The sequence below is a fragment of the Melospiza melodia genome, chromosome 6 (assembly GCF_035770615.1).
Source record: "Melospiza melodia melodia isolate bMelMel2 chromosome 6, bMelMel2.pri, whole genome shotgun sequence".
NCBI lineage: Eukaryota > Metazoa > Chordata > Aves > Passeriformes > Passerellidae > Melospiza > Melospiza melodia.
Genome location: NC_086199.1, coordinates 50,361,276 through 50,377,709, shown reverse-complemented (window position 1 = coordinate 50,377,709; position 16,434 = coordinate 50,361,276). Strand labels below are relative to the sequence as shown.

The window sequence follows — 16,434 nt, the reverse complement described above, 5'->3', positions numbered from 1 at the left end:
AATCATTAAAATTTCTGCTGTGGCAAGCATTTGGTAAGAGCTAGCCTAAGGATATCTAAATCCAAAATCCAACACTGTAAATGCAAATTAAACATTGCCTACACCTTTAGCTTTCAAAACTGGGACCAAATTCTCATTCCTTTCTCTCACGTGGGCCCAAACAGGATTTTCTAGCCACAGACCTGCACTTATTTGCTTTTAAGAACATGGAATGGCTTTTTTTGCTTTTAGTTTCTAATGGGTGCCTAATCAGGATAAGTTGGGAATATTTTTGGTGCCCATTTGAGCAAAATGTTAGAAACAGAGCAATTGCTGTAGTCTCTGAAGCTATTCAGTGACATGCTAGAGCAGCTCTCCAGCTGCAAAGGAAGGTGCATGGACCCCAAAAGTAAACAGATGTGCAATTAATCACTCACAAAAGAAAATCCCTCTCCGTTTACAGCTGCCATTTAACCTGTAACAGCTCAAAACAATACAATCTCAAAGGAATTATTTCACCCTTCACTGTTTGCTGCATACATTTCCCATACAATGTTGGTTGCAATTCAAATACTGCTACTGATATTAAGCAATCTTTTATGTAACTTTTCAGTTGAATACAACAATTAAAATACACTAAAATACACTGTAGGCAGAATGCTGGCAGTGGCAGGTTTGGGGAAGGGGAATCTTGTGTTTCTCTTCCTTTACACCCAGGGAGTCTCTACTTTTGAGGTCTATCTCTTCACCTGGTAAACCTCAGCCTTTTCCAGTGTAGTCAGAGGTTATTCCCCATCTATCCCAAGAGGAATGTGTCCCCTTCAGAATCAAAGGCTTTCCTGCTTTTACTCCCCCTGCCTGGTGTACAGGATGATTTGGTGATTTGTAATACTGATTATAAGGGCAATGCAGTAAGGAAAAGGAAATGAGGATCATCCAGTCTGGATCTGTCCCTTCAACAGACAATGCCACTCTATTCTAAACTGACAGTTTACAAGTTAGAAGTTTTGTAAATAGTTATAAATTTGTTATCTCCAGCAAAAAGTGAAATAAAGCAAACAAAATAAAAAAAAATAAAAAAACCCACAGAAATGGCAACTTTTTTTGTACTTCATTTTTACTATCTCTGCTCCCCCCAAAGGACAAAATAAGGTCTTTTATCTACTTCTTCTACTCCTATATCTGCATTGCTTTAGAAATCAGTACTTAAAGCAGTTATATCCTCAGCTGTTATTGCTCACCACCCCTTGCAGTTCTCTAAGTATGCAGATTTCAGTTTTTATGGAAATGATTTAAGTATGGGAATACTTGACCCAACCCTGTTTGCAGACAAAATGGAAAAGCTGAAATAGCAACTCACCAGGTTCTCCTCAAACCACTCCCTCAGACACAGTGCTGTGGCCCCTGGGATTTGGTTCCTCAGAGCTTCTTTCTCCTGAGGGTCCTCCAGCATCTCCAGGGCCATCTTCAGATCTTCCAGGAGGTGCAGAATTTGAAATGTGCCCAGGTACACTGATGGAGCAGGTGACACAATATCATAACCACCATTAGCATACTCTGTGGCTGACTTTGTGCCTAAAGAAAAACAAAGTGAGGAGAGGCAATAATGTCATATAATTGCTTTGTGGGTGGCAAATTAATAGGTACTGCATGCTGCAATATTTGGACTTGAGAGTGAAAAGTTTCACTCCAGGCTGAAAACCTTCATTTCAGGCTTAGAAATACCTGAATTAGTCTCTAGAGAAGTCATGAAATCTGGAGAACCAAATGCAAGAGGTTTGTACACGCATATCAAAAAAAGATTTTTGACCTAGATCACGTTTGCAATGTCCAAATTATAAATCCCAAAGCTTATCCCAAATCACCTGTAGTTTTCCACAGCTGCCATGAGATGTCACTAACTTCTCAGCTACACCACTGAAAGTCCCCACATTTCAAAGAAATGAATGACAGATGCAGCTCTCTGAAAGGAAACTGGGACCAAAATAGATCATGTTACCAGATCTAGAAAAACATAAATGACCATTGCAGGTCTAAACATATTTTTTGTATTTGATATGGCGCAATATTACATGGCCCCATGTAATATAGCATGGGGCCATGTGATATGGCATAATGTTACATGGGACCATGTGATATGGCGAAATATTACATGGGGCCATGTAATAAGGCGCAATATTACATGGAGCCCTGTAATATTACATGGGGCCATGTGATATAGAGTAATATTACATGGCCCCGTGTAATATAGCATGGCCCCATGTGATATGGCGCAATATTACATGGCCCCATGTAATATTACATGGGGCTATGTAATATGGTGTAATATTACATGGGGCGATGAAATATTACATGGGACCATATGATATGGCGTAATATTACATGGCCCCATGTAATGTAGCATAGCCCCATGTGTTATGGCGTAATATTACATGGCCCCATGTAATATAGCATGGACGCATGTGATATGAGGTAATATTACATGGCCCCCTGTGATCTGGTGTAATATTACATGGGGCCATGTAATATAGCATGGCCTTATGTGATAGGCATAATATTAAATAGGCCCATGTAATATTATATGGGTCCATGTGATATGGCATAATATTCTATGGGGCTGTGTGATACAGGATGGCCCCATGTAATATGGCGTAATATTATATGGCCCCATGTAATATAGCATCGCCACATGTGATATGGTGTAATATTACATGGGGCCATGTGATATGGCATAATATTACGTGGGGCCATGTAATATTACATGGTCCCATACAATATTACATGGGGCCATGTGATATAGAGTAATATTACATGGCCCCGTGTAATATAGCATGGCCCCATGTGATATGGCGCAATATTACATGGCCCCATGTAATATTACATGGGGCTATGTAATATGGTGTAATATTACATGGGGCGATGAAATATTACATGGGACCATATGATATGGCGTAATATTACATGGCCCCATGTAATGTAGCATAGCCCCATGTGTTATGGCGTAATATTACATGGCCCCATGTAATATAGCATGGACGCATGTGATATGAGGTAATATTACATGGCCCCCTGTGATCTGGTGTAATATTACATGGGGCCATGTAATATAGCATGGCCTTATGTGATAGGCATAATATTAAATAGGCCCATGTAATATTATATGGGTCCATGTGATATGGCATAATATTCTATGGGGCTGTGTGATACAGGATGGCCCCATGTAATATGGCGTAATATTATATGGCCCCATGTAATATAGCATCGCCACATGTGATATGGTGTAATATTCCATGGGGCCATGTGATATGGCATAATATTACGTGGGGCCATGTAATATTACATGGTCCCATACAATATTACATGGGGCCATGTGATATGGCGTAATATTACGTGGCCCTATTTAGTATTTCATGCCATGTGATATCGTGTAATATTACATGGGGCCACGTAATATAATATGGGGCCATGTGATATGGTATAATGTTACATGGGACCATGTGATATGGCGAAATATTACATGGGGCCATGTAATAAGGCGCAATATTACATGGAGCCCTGTAATATTACATGGGGCCATGTGATATAGAGTAATATTACATGGCCCCGTGTAATATAGCATGGCCCCATGTGATATGGCGCAATATTACATGGCCCCATGTAATATTACATGGGGCTATGTAATATGGTGTAATATTACATGGGGCGATGAAATATTACATGGGACCATATGATATGGCGTAATATTACATGGCCCCATGTAATGTAGCATAGCCCCATGTGTTATGGCGTAATATTACATGGCCCCATGTAATATAGCATGGACGCATGTGATATGAGGTAATATTACATGGCCCCCTGTGATCTGGTGTAATATTACATGGGGCCATGTAATATAGCATGGCCTTATGTGATAGGCATAATATTAAATAGGCCCATGTAATATTATATGGGTCCATGTGATATGGCATAATATTCTATGGGGCTGTGTGATACAGGATGGCCCCATGTAATATGGCGTAATATTATATGGCCCCATGTAATATAGCATCGCCACATGTGATATGGTGTAATATTACATGGGGCCATGTGATATGGCATAATATTACGTGGGGCCATGTAATATTACATGGTCCCATACAATATTACATGGGGCCATGTGATATAGAGTAATATTACATGGCCCCGTGTAATATAGCATGGCCCCATGTGATATGGCGCAATATTACATGGCCCCATGTAATATTACATGGGGCTATGTAATATGGTGTAATATTACATGGGGCGATGAAATATTACATGGGACCATATGATATGGCGTAATATTACATGGCCCCATGTAATGTAGCATAGCCCCATGTGTTATGGCGTAATATTACATGGCCCCATGTAATATAGCATGGACGCATGTGATATGAGGTAATATTACATGGCCCCCTGTGATCTGGTGTAATATTACATGGGGCCATGTAATATAGCATGGCCTTATGTGATAGGCATAATATTAAATAGGCCCATGTAATATTATATGGGTCCATGTGATATGGCATAATATTCTATGGGGCTGTGTGATACAGGATGGCCCCATGTAATATGGCGTAATATTATATGGCCCCATGTAATATAGCATCGCCACATGTGATATGGTGTAATATTACATGGGGCCATGTGATATGGCATAATATTACGTGGGGCCATGTAATATTACATGGTCCCATACAATATTACATGGGGCCATGTGATATGGCGTAATATTACGTGGCCCTATTTAGTATTTCATGCCATGTGATATCGTGTAATATTACATGGGGCCACGTAATATAATATGGGGCCATGTGATATGGTATAATGTTACATGGGACCATGTGATATGGCGAAATATTACATGGGGCCATGTAATAAGGCGCAATATTACATGGAGCCCTGTAATATTACATGGGGCCATGTGATATAGAGTAATATTACATGGCCCCGTGTAATATAGCATGGCCCCATGTGATATGGCGCAATATTACATGGCCCCATGTAATATTACATGGGGCTATGTAATATGGTGTAATATTACATGGGGCGATGAAATATTACATGGGACCATGTGATATGGCGTAATATTACATGGCCCCATGTAATGTAGCATAGCCCCATGTGTTATGGCGTAATATTACATGGCCCCATGTAATATAGCATGGACGCATGTGATATGAGGTAATATTACATGGCCCCCTGTGATCTGGTGTAATATTACATGGGGCCATGTAATATAGCATGGCCTTATGTGATAGGCATAATATTAAATAGGCCCATGTAATATTATATGGGTCCATGTGATATGGCATAATATTCTATGGGGCTGTGTGATACAGGATGGCCCCATGTAATATGGCGTAATATTATATGGCCCCATGTAATATAGCATCGCCACATGTGATATGGTGTAATATTACATGGGGCCATGTGATATGGCATAATATTACGTGGGGCCATGTAATATTACATGGTCCCATACAATATTACATGGGGCCATGTGATATAGAGTAATATTACATGGCCCCGTGTAATATAGCATGGCCCCATGTGATATGGCGCAATATTACATGGCCCCATGTAATATTACATGGGGCTATGTAATATGGTGTAATATTACATGGGGCGATGAAATATTACATGGGACCATATGATATGGCGTAATATTACATGGCCCCATGTAATGTAGCATAGCCCCATGTGTTATGGCGTAATATTACATGGCCCCATGTAATATAGCATGGACGCATGTGATATGAGGTAATATTACATGGCCCCCTGTGATCTGGTGTAATATTACATGGGGCCATGTAATATAGCATGGCCTTATGTGATAGGCATAATATTAAATAGGCCCATGTAATATTATATGGGTCCATGTGATATGGCATAATATTCTATGGGGCTGTGTGATACAGGATGGCCCCATGTAATATGGCGTAATATTATATGGCCCCATGTAATATAGCATCGCCACATGTGATATGGTGTAATATTACATGGGGCCATGTGATATGGCATAATATTACGTGGGGCCATGTAATATTACATGGTCCCATACAATATTACATGGGGCCATGTGATATAGAGTAATATTACATGGCCCCGTGTAATATAGCATGGCCCCATGTGATATGGCGCAATATTACATGGCCCCATGTAATATTACATGGGGCTATGTAATATGGTGTAATATTACATGGGGCGATGAAATATTACATGGGACCATATGATATGGCGTAATATTACATGGCCCCATGTAATGTAGCATAGCCCCATGTGTTATGGCGTAATATTACATGGCCCCATGTAATATAGCATGGACGCATGTGATATGAGGTAATATTACATGGCCCCCTGTGATCTGGTGTAATATTACATGGGGCCATGTAATATAGCATGGCCTTATGTGATAGGCATAATATTAAATAGGCCCATGTAATATTATATGGGTCCATGTGATATGGCATAATATTCTATGGGGCTGTGTGATACAGGATGGCCCCATGTAATATGGCGTAATATTATATGGCCCCATGTAATATAGCATCGCCACATGTGATATGGTGTAATATTACATGGGGCCATGTGATATGGCATAATATTACGTGGGGCCATGTAATATTACATGGTCCCATACAATATTACATGGGGCCATGTGATATGGCGTAATATTACGTGGCCCTATTTAGTATTTCATGCCATGTGATATCGTGTAATATTACATGGGGCCACGTAATATAATATGGGGCCATGTGATATGGTATAATGTTACATGGGACCATGTGATATGGCGAAATATTACATGGGGCCATGTAATAAGGCGCAATATTACATGGAGCCCTGTAATATTACATGGGGCCATGTGATATAGAGTAATATTACATGGCCCCGTGTAATATAGCATGGCCCCATGTGATATGGCGCAATATTACATGGCCCCATGTAATATTACATGGGGCTATGTAATATGGTGTAATATTACATGGGGCGATGAAATATTACATGGGACCATATGATATGGCGTAATATTACATGGCCCCATGTAATGTAGCATAGCCCCATGTGTTATGGCGTAATATTACATGGCCCCATGTAATATAGCATGGACGCATGTGATATGAGGTAATATTACATGGCCCCCTGTGATCTGGTGTAATATTACATGGGGCCATGTAATATAGCATGGCCTTATGTGATAGGCATAATATTAAATAGGCCCATGTAATATTATATGGGTCCATGTGATATGGCATAATATTCTATGGGGCTGTGTGATACAGGATGGCCCCATGTAATATGGCGTAATATTATATGGCCCCATGTAATATAGCATCGCCACATGTGATATGGTGTAATATTACATGGGGCCATGTGATATGGCATAATATTACGTGGGGCCATGTAATATTACATGGTCCCATACAATATTACATGGGGCCATGTGATATAGAGTAATATTACATGGCCCCGTGTAATATAGCATGGCCCCATGTGATATGGCGCAATATTACATGGCCCCATGTAATATTACATGGGGCTATGTAATATGGTGTAATATTACATGGGGCGATGAAATATTACATGGGACCATATGATATGGCGTAATATTACATGGCCCCATGTAATGTAGCATAGCCCCATGTGTTATGGCGTAATATTACATGGCCCCATGTAATATAGCATGGACGCATGTGATATGAGGTAATATTACATGGCCCCCTGTGATCTGGTGTAATATTACATGGGGCCATGTAATATAGCATGGCCTTATGTGATAGGCATAATATTAAATAGGCCCATGTAATATTATATGGGTCCATGTGATATGGCATAATATTCTATGGGGCTGTGTGATACAGGATGGCCCCATGTAATATGGCGTAATATTATATGGCCCCATGTAATATAGCATCGCCACATGTGATATGGTGTAATATTACATGGGGCCATGTGATATGGCATAATATTACGTGGGGCCATGTAATATTACATGGTCCCATACAATATTACATGGGGCCATGTGATATAGAGTAATATTACATGGCCCCGTGTAATATAGCATGGCCCCATGTGATATGGCGCAATATTACATGGCCCCATGTAATATTACATGGGGCTATGTAATATGGTGTAATATTACATGGGGCGATGAAATATTACATGGGACCATATGATATGGCGTAATATTACATGGCCCCATGTAATGTAGCATAGCCCCATGTGTTATGGCGTAATATTACATGGCCCCATGTAATATAGCATGGACGCATGTGATATGAGGTAATATTACATGGCCCCCTGTGATCTGGTGTAATATTACATGGGGCCATGTAATATAGCATGGCCTTATGTGATAGGCATAATATTAAATAGGCCCATGTAATATTATATGGGTCCATGTGATATGGCATAATATTCTATGGGGCTGTGTGATACAGGATGGCCCCATGTAATATGGCGTAATATTATATGGCCCCATGTAATATAGCATCGCCACATGTGATATGGTGTAATATTACATGGGGCCATGTGATATGGCATAATATTACGTGGGGCCATGTAATATTACATGGTCCCATACAATATTACATGGGGCCATGTGATATAGAGTAATATTACATGGCCCCGTGTAATATAGCATGGCCCCATGTGATATGGCGCAATATTACATGGCCCCATGTAATATTACATGGGGCTATGTAATATGGTGTAATATTACATGGGGCGATGAAATATTACATGGGACCATATGATATGGCGTAATATTACATGGCCCCATGTAATGTAGCATAGCCCCATGTGTTATGGCGTAATATTACATGGCCCCATGTAATATAGCATGGACGCATGTGATATGAGGTAATATTACATGGCCCCCTGTGATCTGGTGTAATATTACATGGGGCCATGTAATATAGCATGGCCTTATGTGATAGGCATAATATTAAATAGGCCCATGTAATATTATATGGGTCCATGTGATATGGCATAATATTCTATGGGGCTGTGTGATACAGGATGGCCCCATGTAATATGGCGTAATATTATATGGCCCCATGTAATATAGCATCGCCACATGTGATATGGTGTAATATTACATGGGGCCATGTGATATGGCATAATATTACGTGGGGCCATGTAATATTACATGGTCCCATACAATATTACATGGGGCCATGTGATATGGCGTAATATTACGTGGCCCTATTTAGTATTTCATGCCATGTGATATCGTGTAATATTACATGGGGCCACGTAATATAATATGGGGCCATGTGATATGGTATAATGTTACATGGGACCATGTGATATGGCGAAATATTACATGGGGCCATGTAATAAGGCGCAATATTACATGGAGCCCTGTAATATTACATGGGGCCATGTGATATAGAGTAATATTACATGGCCCCGTGTAATATAGCATGGCCCCATGTGATATGGCGCAATATTACATGGCCCCATGTAATATTACATGGGGCTATGTAATATGGTGTAATATTACATGGGGCGATGAAATATTACATGGGACCATATGATATGGCGTAATATTACATGGCCCCATGTAATGTAGCATAGCCCCATGTGTTATGGCGTAATATTACATGGCCCCATGTAATATAGCATGGACGCATGTGATATGAGGTAATATTACATGGCCCCCTGTGATCTGGTGTAATATTACATGGGGCCATGTAATATAGCATGGCCTTATGTGATAGGCATAATATTAAATAGGCCCATGTAATATTATATGGGTCCATGTGATATGGCATAATATTCTATGGGGCTGTGTGATACAGGATGGCCCCATGTAATATGGCGTAATATTATATGGCCCCATGTAATATAGCATCGCCACATGTGATATGGTGTAATATTACATGGGGCCATGTGATATGGCATAATATTACGTGGGGCCATGTAATATTACATGGTCCCATACAATATTACATGGGGCCATGTGATATGGCGTAATATTACGTGGCCCTATTTAGTATTTCATGCCATGTGATATCGTGTAATATTACATGGGGCCACGTAATATAATATGGGGCCATGTGATATGGTATAATGTTACATGGGACCATGTGATATGGCGAAATATTACATGGGGCCATGTAATAAGGCGCAATATTACATGGAGCCCTGTAATATTACATGGGGCCATGTGATATAGAGTAATATTACATGGCCCCGTGTAATATAGCATGGCCCCATGTGATATGGCGCAATATTACATGGCCCCATGTAATATTACATGGGGCTATGTAATATGGTGTAATATTACATGGGGCGATGAAATATTACATGGGACCATATGATATGGCGTAATATTACATGGCCCCATGTAATGTAGCATAGCCCCATGTGTTATGGCGTAATATTACATGGCCCCATGTAATATAGCATGGACGCATGTGATATGAGGTAATATTACATGGCCCCCTGTGATCTGGTGTAATATTACATGGGGCCATGTAATATAGCATGGCCTTATGTGATAGGCATAATATTAAATAGGCCCATGTAATATTATATGGGTCCATGTGATATGGCATAATATTCTATGGGGCTGTGTGATACAGGATGGCCCCATGTAATATGGCGTAATATTATATGGCCCCATGTAATATAGCATCGCCACATGTGATATGGTGTAATATTACATGGGGCCATGTGATATGGCATAATATTACGTGGGGCCATGTAATATTACATGGTCCCATACAATATTACATGGGGCCATGTGATATAGAGTAATATTACATGGCCCCGTGTAATATAGCATGGCCCCATGTGATATGGCGCAATATTACATGGCCCCATGTAATATTACATGGGGCTATGTAATATGGTGTAATATTACATGGGGCGATGAAATATTACATGGGACCATATGATATGGCGTAATATTACATGGCCCCATGTAATGTAGCATAGCCCCATGTGTTATGGCGTAATATTACATGGCCCCATGTAATATAGCATGGACGCATGTGATATGAGGTAATATTACATGGCCCCCTGTGATCTGGTGTAATATTACATGGGGCCATGTAATATAGCATGGCCTTATGTGATAGGCATAATATTAAATAGGCCCATGTAATATTATATGGGTCCATGTGATATGGCATAATATTCTATGGGGCTGTGTGATACAGGATGGCCCCATGTAATATGGCGTAATATTATATGGCCCCATGTAATATAGCATCGCCACATGTGATATGGTGTAATATTACATGGGGCCATGTGATATGGCATAATATTACGTGGGGCCATGTAATATTACATGGTCCCATACAATATTACATGGGGCCATGTGATATGGCGTAATATTACGTGGCCCTATTTAGTATTTCATGCCATGTGATATCATGTAATATTACATGGGGCCACGTAATATAATATGGGGCCATGTGATATGGTATAATATCACGTGGGGCCATGTGATATTACATGGCCCCCTGTAAGATGGTGTAATACCAGCTTGAAAGTTACAGGCTGTACCCATTGATAGGTAATGACTTGGTTGCTCCTGGATACAGAAAAAAAAAATCCTTGCTTCAGCTGTTGACTGATATAAAACATTCTGACCAGACACCTGATGGGATCCTACCATAAATGGAGTCTCCAAATTCACTTTCGTGTGCCTCTCACCAGGTAAATCAACCTTCAGTTGTTTCTCAGCCACAGGACAGCAGAGCAATGTGTGCAACTGCTCTAAAAGAGCCCTTCACAATCCCAAACAAGAAAATGTAATTTAGTTCCCTAAAATTAAAAGCTAATAATATTTCTTAATAATCTTCCATGTCACCTTCAAATTTCACTCACATTAAATAAAGAAAAAAACCCCAAACAAAAAAAAAGGCCTTGGTTTGCTCCTGAAATTTGTGTGCACAAGTGTATTTATGTAGTGAACACCATCTCTGTGTTAGCTGGCAAATATAAAACAGACTTCACCCATTTACGTATTTCTGGTTCACACAATATTTAACAGAGACAGGATACAACAACCATGAATAACCGAGGCAAACCAAAACCATATCTGCATATTCAAAATCATAATTAAACACATTTCCATTGATACTTTGTTGATTTTTTTTACAGTGAGCAACTTAACAGACTGACAAAACTGTACCAGAGTAAGTTACCAATTTATTAATTTTTTCAGGAAAACCCATCTGCTTGAGAAACATTAGAGACAAATTCTCTGGGTCATTTAGGGCTGGTAGAAAATTGACAGAGAGGGCCAGCAGCATTCATTTTGGTCTCCAGTGAGCAGCAATAGCAGAGAAACTGCCAAGGCTTCTTTCCTATGCCAGAAACACAAACCAGATCCTACTCATGGACCAGGAAAACTTAAGTCAAGGCTAAGAAGCAGTCAGGTAGAAAATTTCTATTTGCTTTACTTTTAGAACTTTTTACTTACAATTCATTTCCTCGTGTGTATAATAGATTGTACACATGTCTTCACTCATGTTCTCTCTGGCATAAAAAAAAAAAAATCACAATTTCCCTTCCTATTTGATGTAATGGGAGATTTTTTTGGGTTTTTGATTATTCACATTGTACTGGCTCCACATAGCATTTAGTATTCATTAGTAGACTACATAATTGATACACACAAGGGGATTTTAATAACATCCTTGCTATCCTTCTTTTTATTCCTGTATTTAACATAGTTTATGTGTCAGTAATAAAGGGAACAAAAATCTTTGACAATGACCTTCTAAATTTATTTTTCCCCTGAGCAGATGTATCTAACGTGATGTCAAAATGTATAAGGAATTCAGATTTTCTTCTTGAATGCACAGTACCTCACATTAATCAGTGTTAGTTTGCCTGCTGTGGTCATTTATCTCCCATGATATGGGCATTGCAAACTGTGTTTGAACCCAGTGTTTCATTTTACCTGCAGCCTGATACACATCCCATGAATACACCAACACTGGAGGTCCTAGGACACAGAAATAACTAAAGCAGCTTTTAATCAAACTGCTAATTGATAATTTAATATTTAATAATATTATTATTAATAATTTAACATGGATATGAAATTATTAATGTAAATAATACTATTACTATTATTAATATTAATAATTTAATATTGTTCCCCATGTCAACCAGTTTTTTGAACAAAGACTATACTTGGTCTCTCATTTAATGAATGCCTAATTTTACTCACAGCTTTTGGGAAAATTAAAATAACCAGGTTTTCTTCAAGAAATCTTTCAATCACCCAAAGTAATCTGTCATGTCTTTGCAAAAAATTGTGTGGCTTGAATTCTACCATACAATCCATGTTTTGACAATTTTAAATAATGAAAATCTCTTCCTGGAAAATTTTCAAGGCTGTGTAGTAGGATTTTTCTTTTTTTATTTTGGTAAAGCAACAGTCATTTTCACTACTGCAGCACTCCATATTACCTTAATCTCTTTTCTGCCTCAGAATATTCTGTTTGATCCTGTTGACCTCTGCTGCTTATGAGTTTATTTTAATACCTCAAGTGCAAGATCTCATCTTAATTTCTGGCCAAGACCATGTGCAAGATAAAGTTTCTTCAATATCCGGTGCTCCAAGGCTGCCACAGGAGCCAACCTCACCCTGTAAACCAGCCTTGGCTTCCTGAATTACTTCCTTTTCAGGGGAGGATCAACTGTCTGCTCTGCAGGGCTTATTTTCTATAACCCCTAAATGACATTTTCTAATGTATTTCTATGCTCTCAGCGACTCAGGCAGGCTACAGCTTGTTTCTGTATCTCCTAATGCAGATTAATATTAAACTATTAAACTAAAAAGAGCAGATTTCCAAATTGAGTAAGGGGACATTTGGATCAGATAACCAATGCCATCTTTTCATTCAGCACGCACAAACTGATAACATGACCCTGACTTCTTAAGTAGCATTGATTCCTTGGTTATTGTGCCATTTCTCACTCTTTTGGGAAACTCCATGCCAATATCTCCTTTTTGCTTAGCAAGCACTTTCCACCCTAGAAAATCAGGCAGGGTTCAAAGCTATTTCATAATCAGCTGTGTTCGCTACCCCTTCAATGAACTGGCAATTTAGAATATTTATGGAATGGGAGAAATTGAAAGGAGCATTCTGCTATAGATTTTTTTCAACCTAGTTTCATGAATATTTTTTTATTTATAGACAAGAGAAAAAAACAATAACAAAAAAAGAAACCACCCAATCCAAACAAAACCAGATAAACTTACAGACCCACAACAAATACTTCAGGAGTGAAAAAAAAAAAAAACCAAGCTAAATACAATTTAAAATTTAAAACAGTTGTTCAGGAGTTCAGATGATTGTGCTAGGCAGATAAACACCTCCATCAAATGTACCACTGTGACTCATTGTGTATCACCTCTTGCCTCAATCCTTGCATTATCATAACTACAACACTTCTGGCAGCATCTGCTTTCCACAGCAAACAATCCCAGGTGATGCAGGAAAATTCAGTTGATATTATATAATGTAAGTGATATTATATTAATTATAATAATTTAATATTATGTGTTATGAGTGTTATTATATTAATTATATTATGTTAATTATATAATAATTGTACACTGTCAGTGATATTCACACATTTCATCATGCCCTCATTTGATTTGCCTCTACCAAAATACCAGGGAAAACAACATGCACACACATGGACTGCCACGTTTAGGAAACTGATTTTATAAAGGGTAAAATTTCTAAAGTGCTGGAGCACAGGCAGAGCCAGCCAGGAATTCTGTGATTTCCTGAGACTGGGCATGCCTCATAGGCATCCTTGAGTTATCCCAAGCTCTTCAACTGACAGTTCAGACTGGCAGAATTCTCTGCATCCTCACATTTTGCAAAATGCCCAATTACTTTAAAACTGGTTTGCTATGGATTGCTAACGTGGTCCCTTTCATTCTCCTGGCTGCAATGGAAAATGGAGAACTCCTCTGAATGCAACAAATAATGCACTTGGTGCTAGGGACAGAAATGCAGAAATACAGAGCCCAACTCAGCATTTTAATTCAGAAAACTTCCTGATTTACTGCTAAAAATTCAAATGAATCACAGGCTTGCTTCTCTTATTTGCTTTCCATGTAGTTTCATATTAAGTAGGATTGCACTGCTCACCAAAAGAACACACTATGGAAAACAGAAGTGTGTAGGAGCAAATAATTGTATTTCTTTGCCTTGCTTTAAACCTTGGCATCATTGTGCTGCAAAGCAGATGAAGTTTTAGCACCAGACAGTAAGAATTTGGGTATTCTTGCAGATTAATGAAAATAAAAAGAAAAAGAGATGCCACACAACATTATTTTTTACTAGCATTCTCTACCATTAACAGCTGTCTATATCTGTGTAGCTTTATTATAAATAACTGAAGAGGGGAAGAATGCAGTTCAAACACCAGAATTTTATCAATACTCAGGAAAAATTATTAAAGTTTCGAACTCTTGCCAAAGGACTAATTTTTTTTCTTGAGCAAGTCAGAGTCTTCCTGCACCTCACTTCTTTTTCCAGGGGCAAACAGGACACAGGGGAATCTTTTGTCATGAAGTTTATACAATACCCAACACCATGGTTTCCCCTAGTGTACTCCTGGAGCACAATTACTCATCATGAATGTTCACTTTAGAAGGGCAGGGAAAAAAAAGAAAGAAAGGGAGGAAAAGTGTTGAAACTGAGACATTCTACGTAGCTCCCTCCTCTCCTCCCCACACAGTCAGTGAGAGAAGGAGGTTAAAGCACATTATATGCAGGCAGAAAGAATAAAATAAGTCATGAAACAAGCAAAACAACTTTTAAGTTACTCATTTCTCCCACCCTGACTGTGCAAGCACATTTTTCTCTCCGAGTTCCTTGCAATTAGCAGAATGGCTTCAAAGAAACATTCCTTTTGGGCAAATACATAACCTATTCAGAAAACAGCACTGTCAGTAGTTTCCAAAAATAAGTTACCAGGCACAAGTAAAGAGAGAGGTAAAAGCCCTGCCAGGTTGAAAACCCCTCTCCTCAGCCCATGTTGTGTGCATTCATCCATCACACAGCTTCCATCTCTCCTAGCAGTAGGTGTTGTGTCTGATTTCTCACCTTCCCTTGCCTCTTAACTTCTGATCCCCTGCATTCATTCTTCTCAACTTTTTTATTCTCAAACTGGCTGAGTTTGAAAAAAAAGAAAAAATTCCAGGTAATGAATAACTCAGCCATCAGTGGTTAAAAAGAGTTTTTCCTAACAATGCTGGCTCCTTTAGATCACAAATCAGCAGAAAACAACAAAAGCCCCCCAGCAAACACCAAAACCTACATCTGTGCTGGATAAGGATGACTTTATAGAAAGGTGAAAATATTCATCAGTAACAATATTGACATCTGACCAAGAGTGGTTAGAATAAAGTTATAAACATACTTTTCCTCTGGCCTTTCA

The 16,434-nt window shown here is 39.0% G+C and overlaps 1 protein-coding gene across 7 annotated transcripts in view; it reads right to left on the bottom strand.

Moving 5' to 3' along the window:
• The window catches only part of PPFIBP2 (PPFIA binding protein 2), a 101,647-nt gene that overhangs the window by 60,203 nt on the left and 25,010 nt on the right, over nucleotides 1-16,434 (bottom strand). For all 7 annotated transcript variants that reach the window (XM_063160579.1, XM_063160581.1, XM_063160580.1 and 4 more), the window contains one exon: nucleotides 1,340-1,554. In XM_063160579.1, coding sequence (XP_063016649.1) covers nucleotides 1,340-1,554 — 215 coding nt within the window. The remainder of the gene's footprint in view (nucleotides 1-1,339; nucleotides 1,555-16,434) is intronic.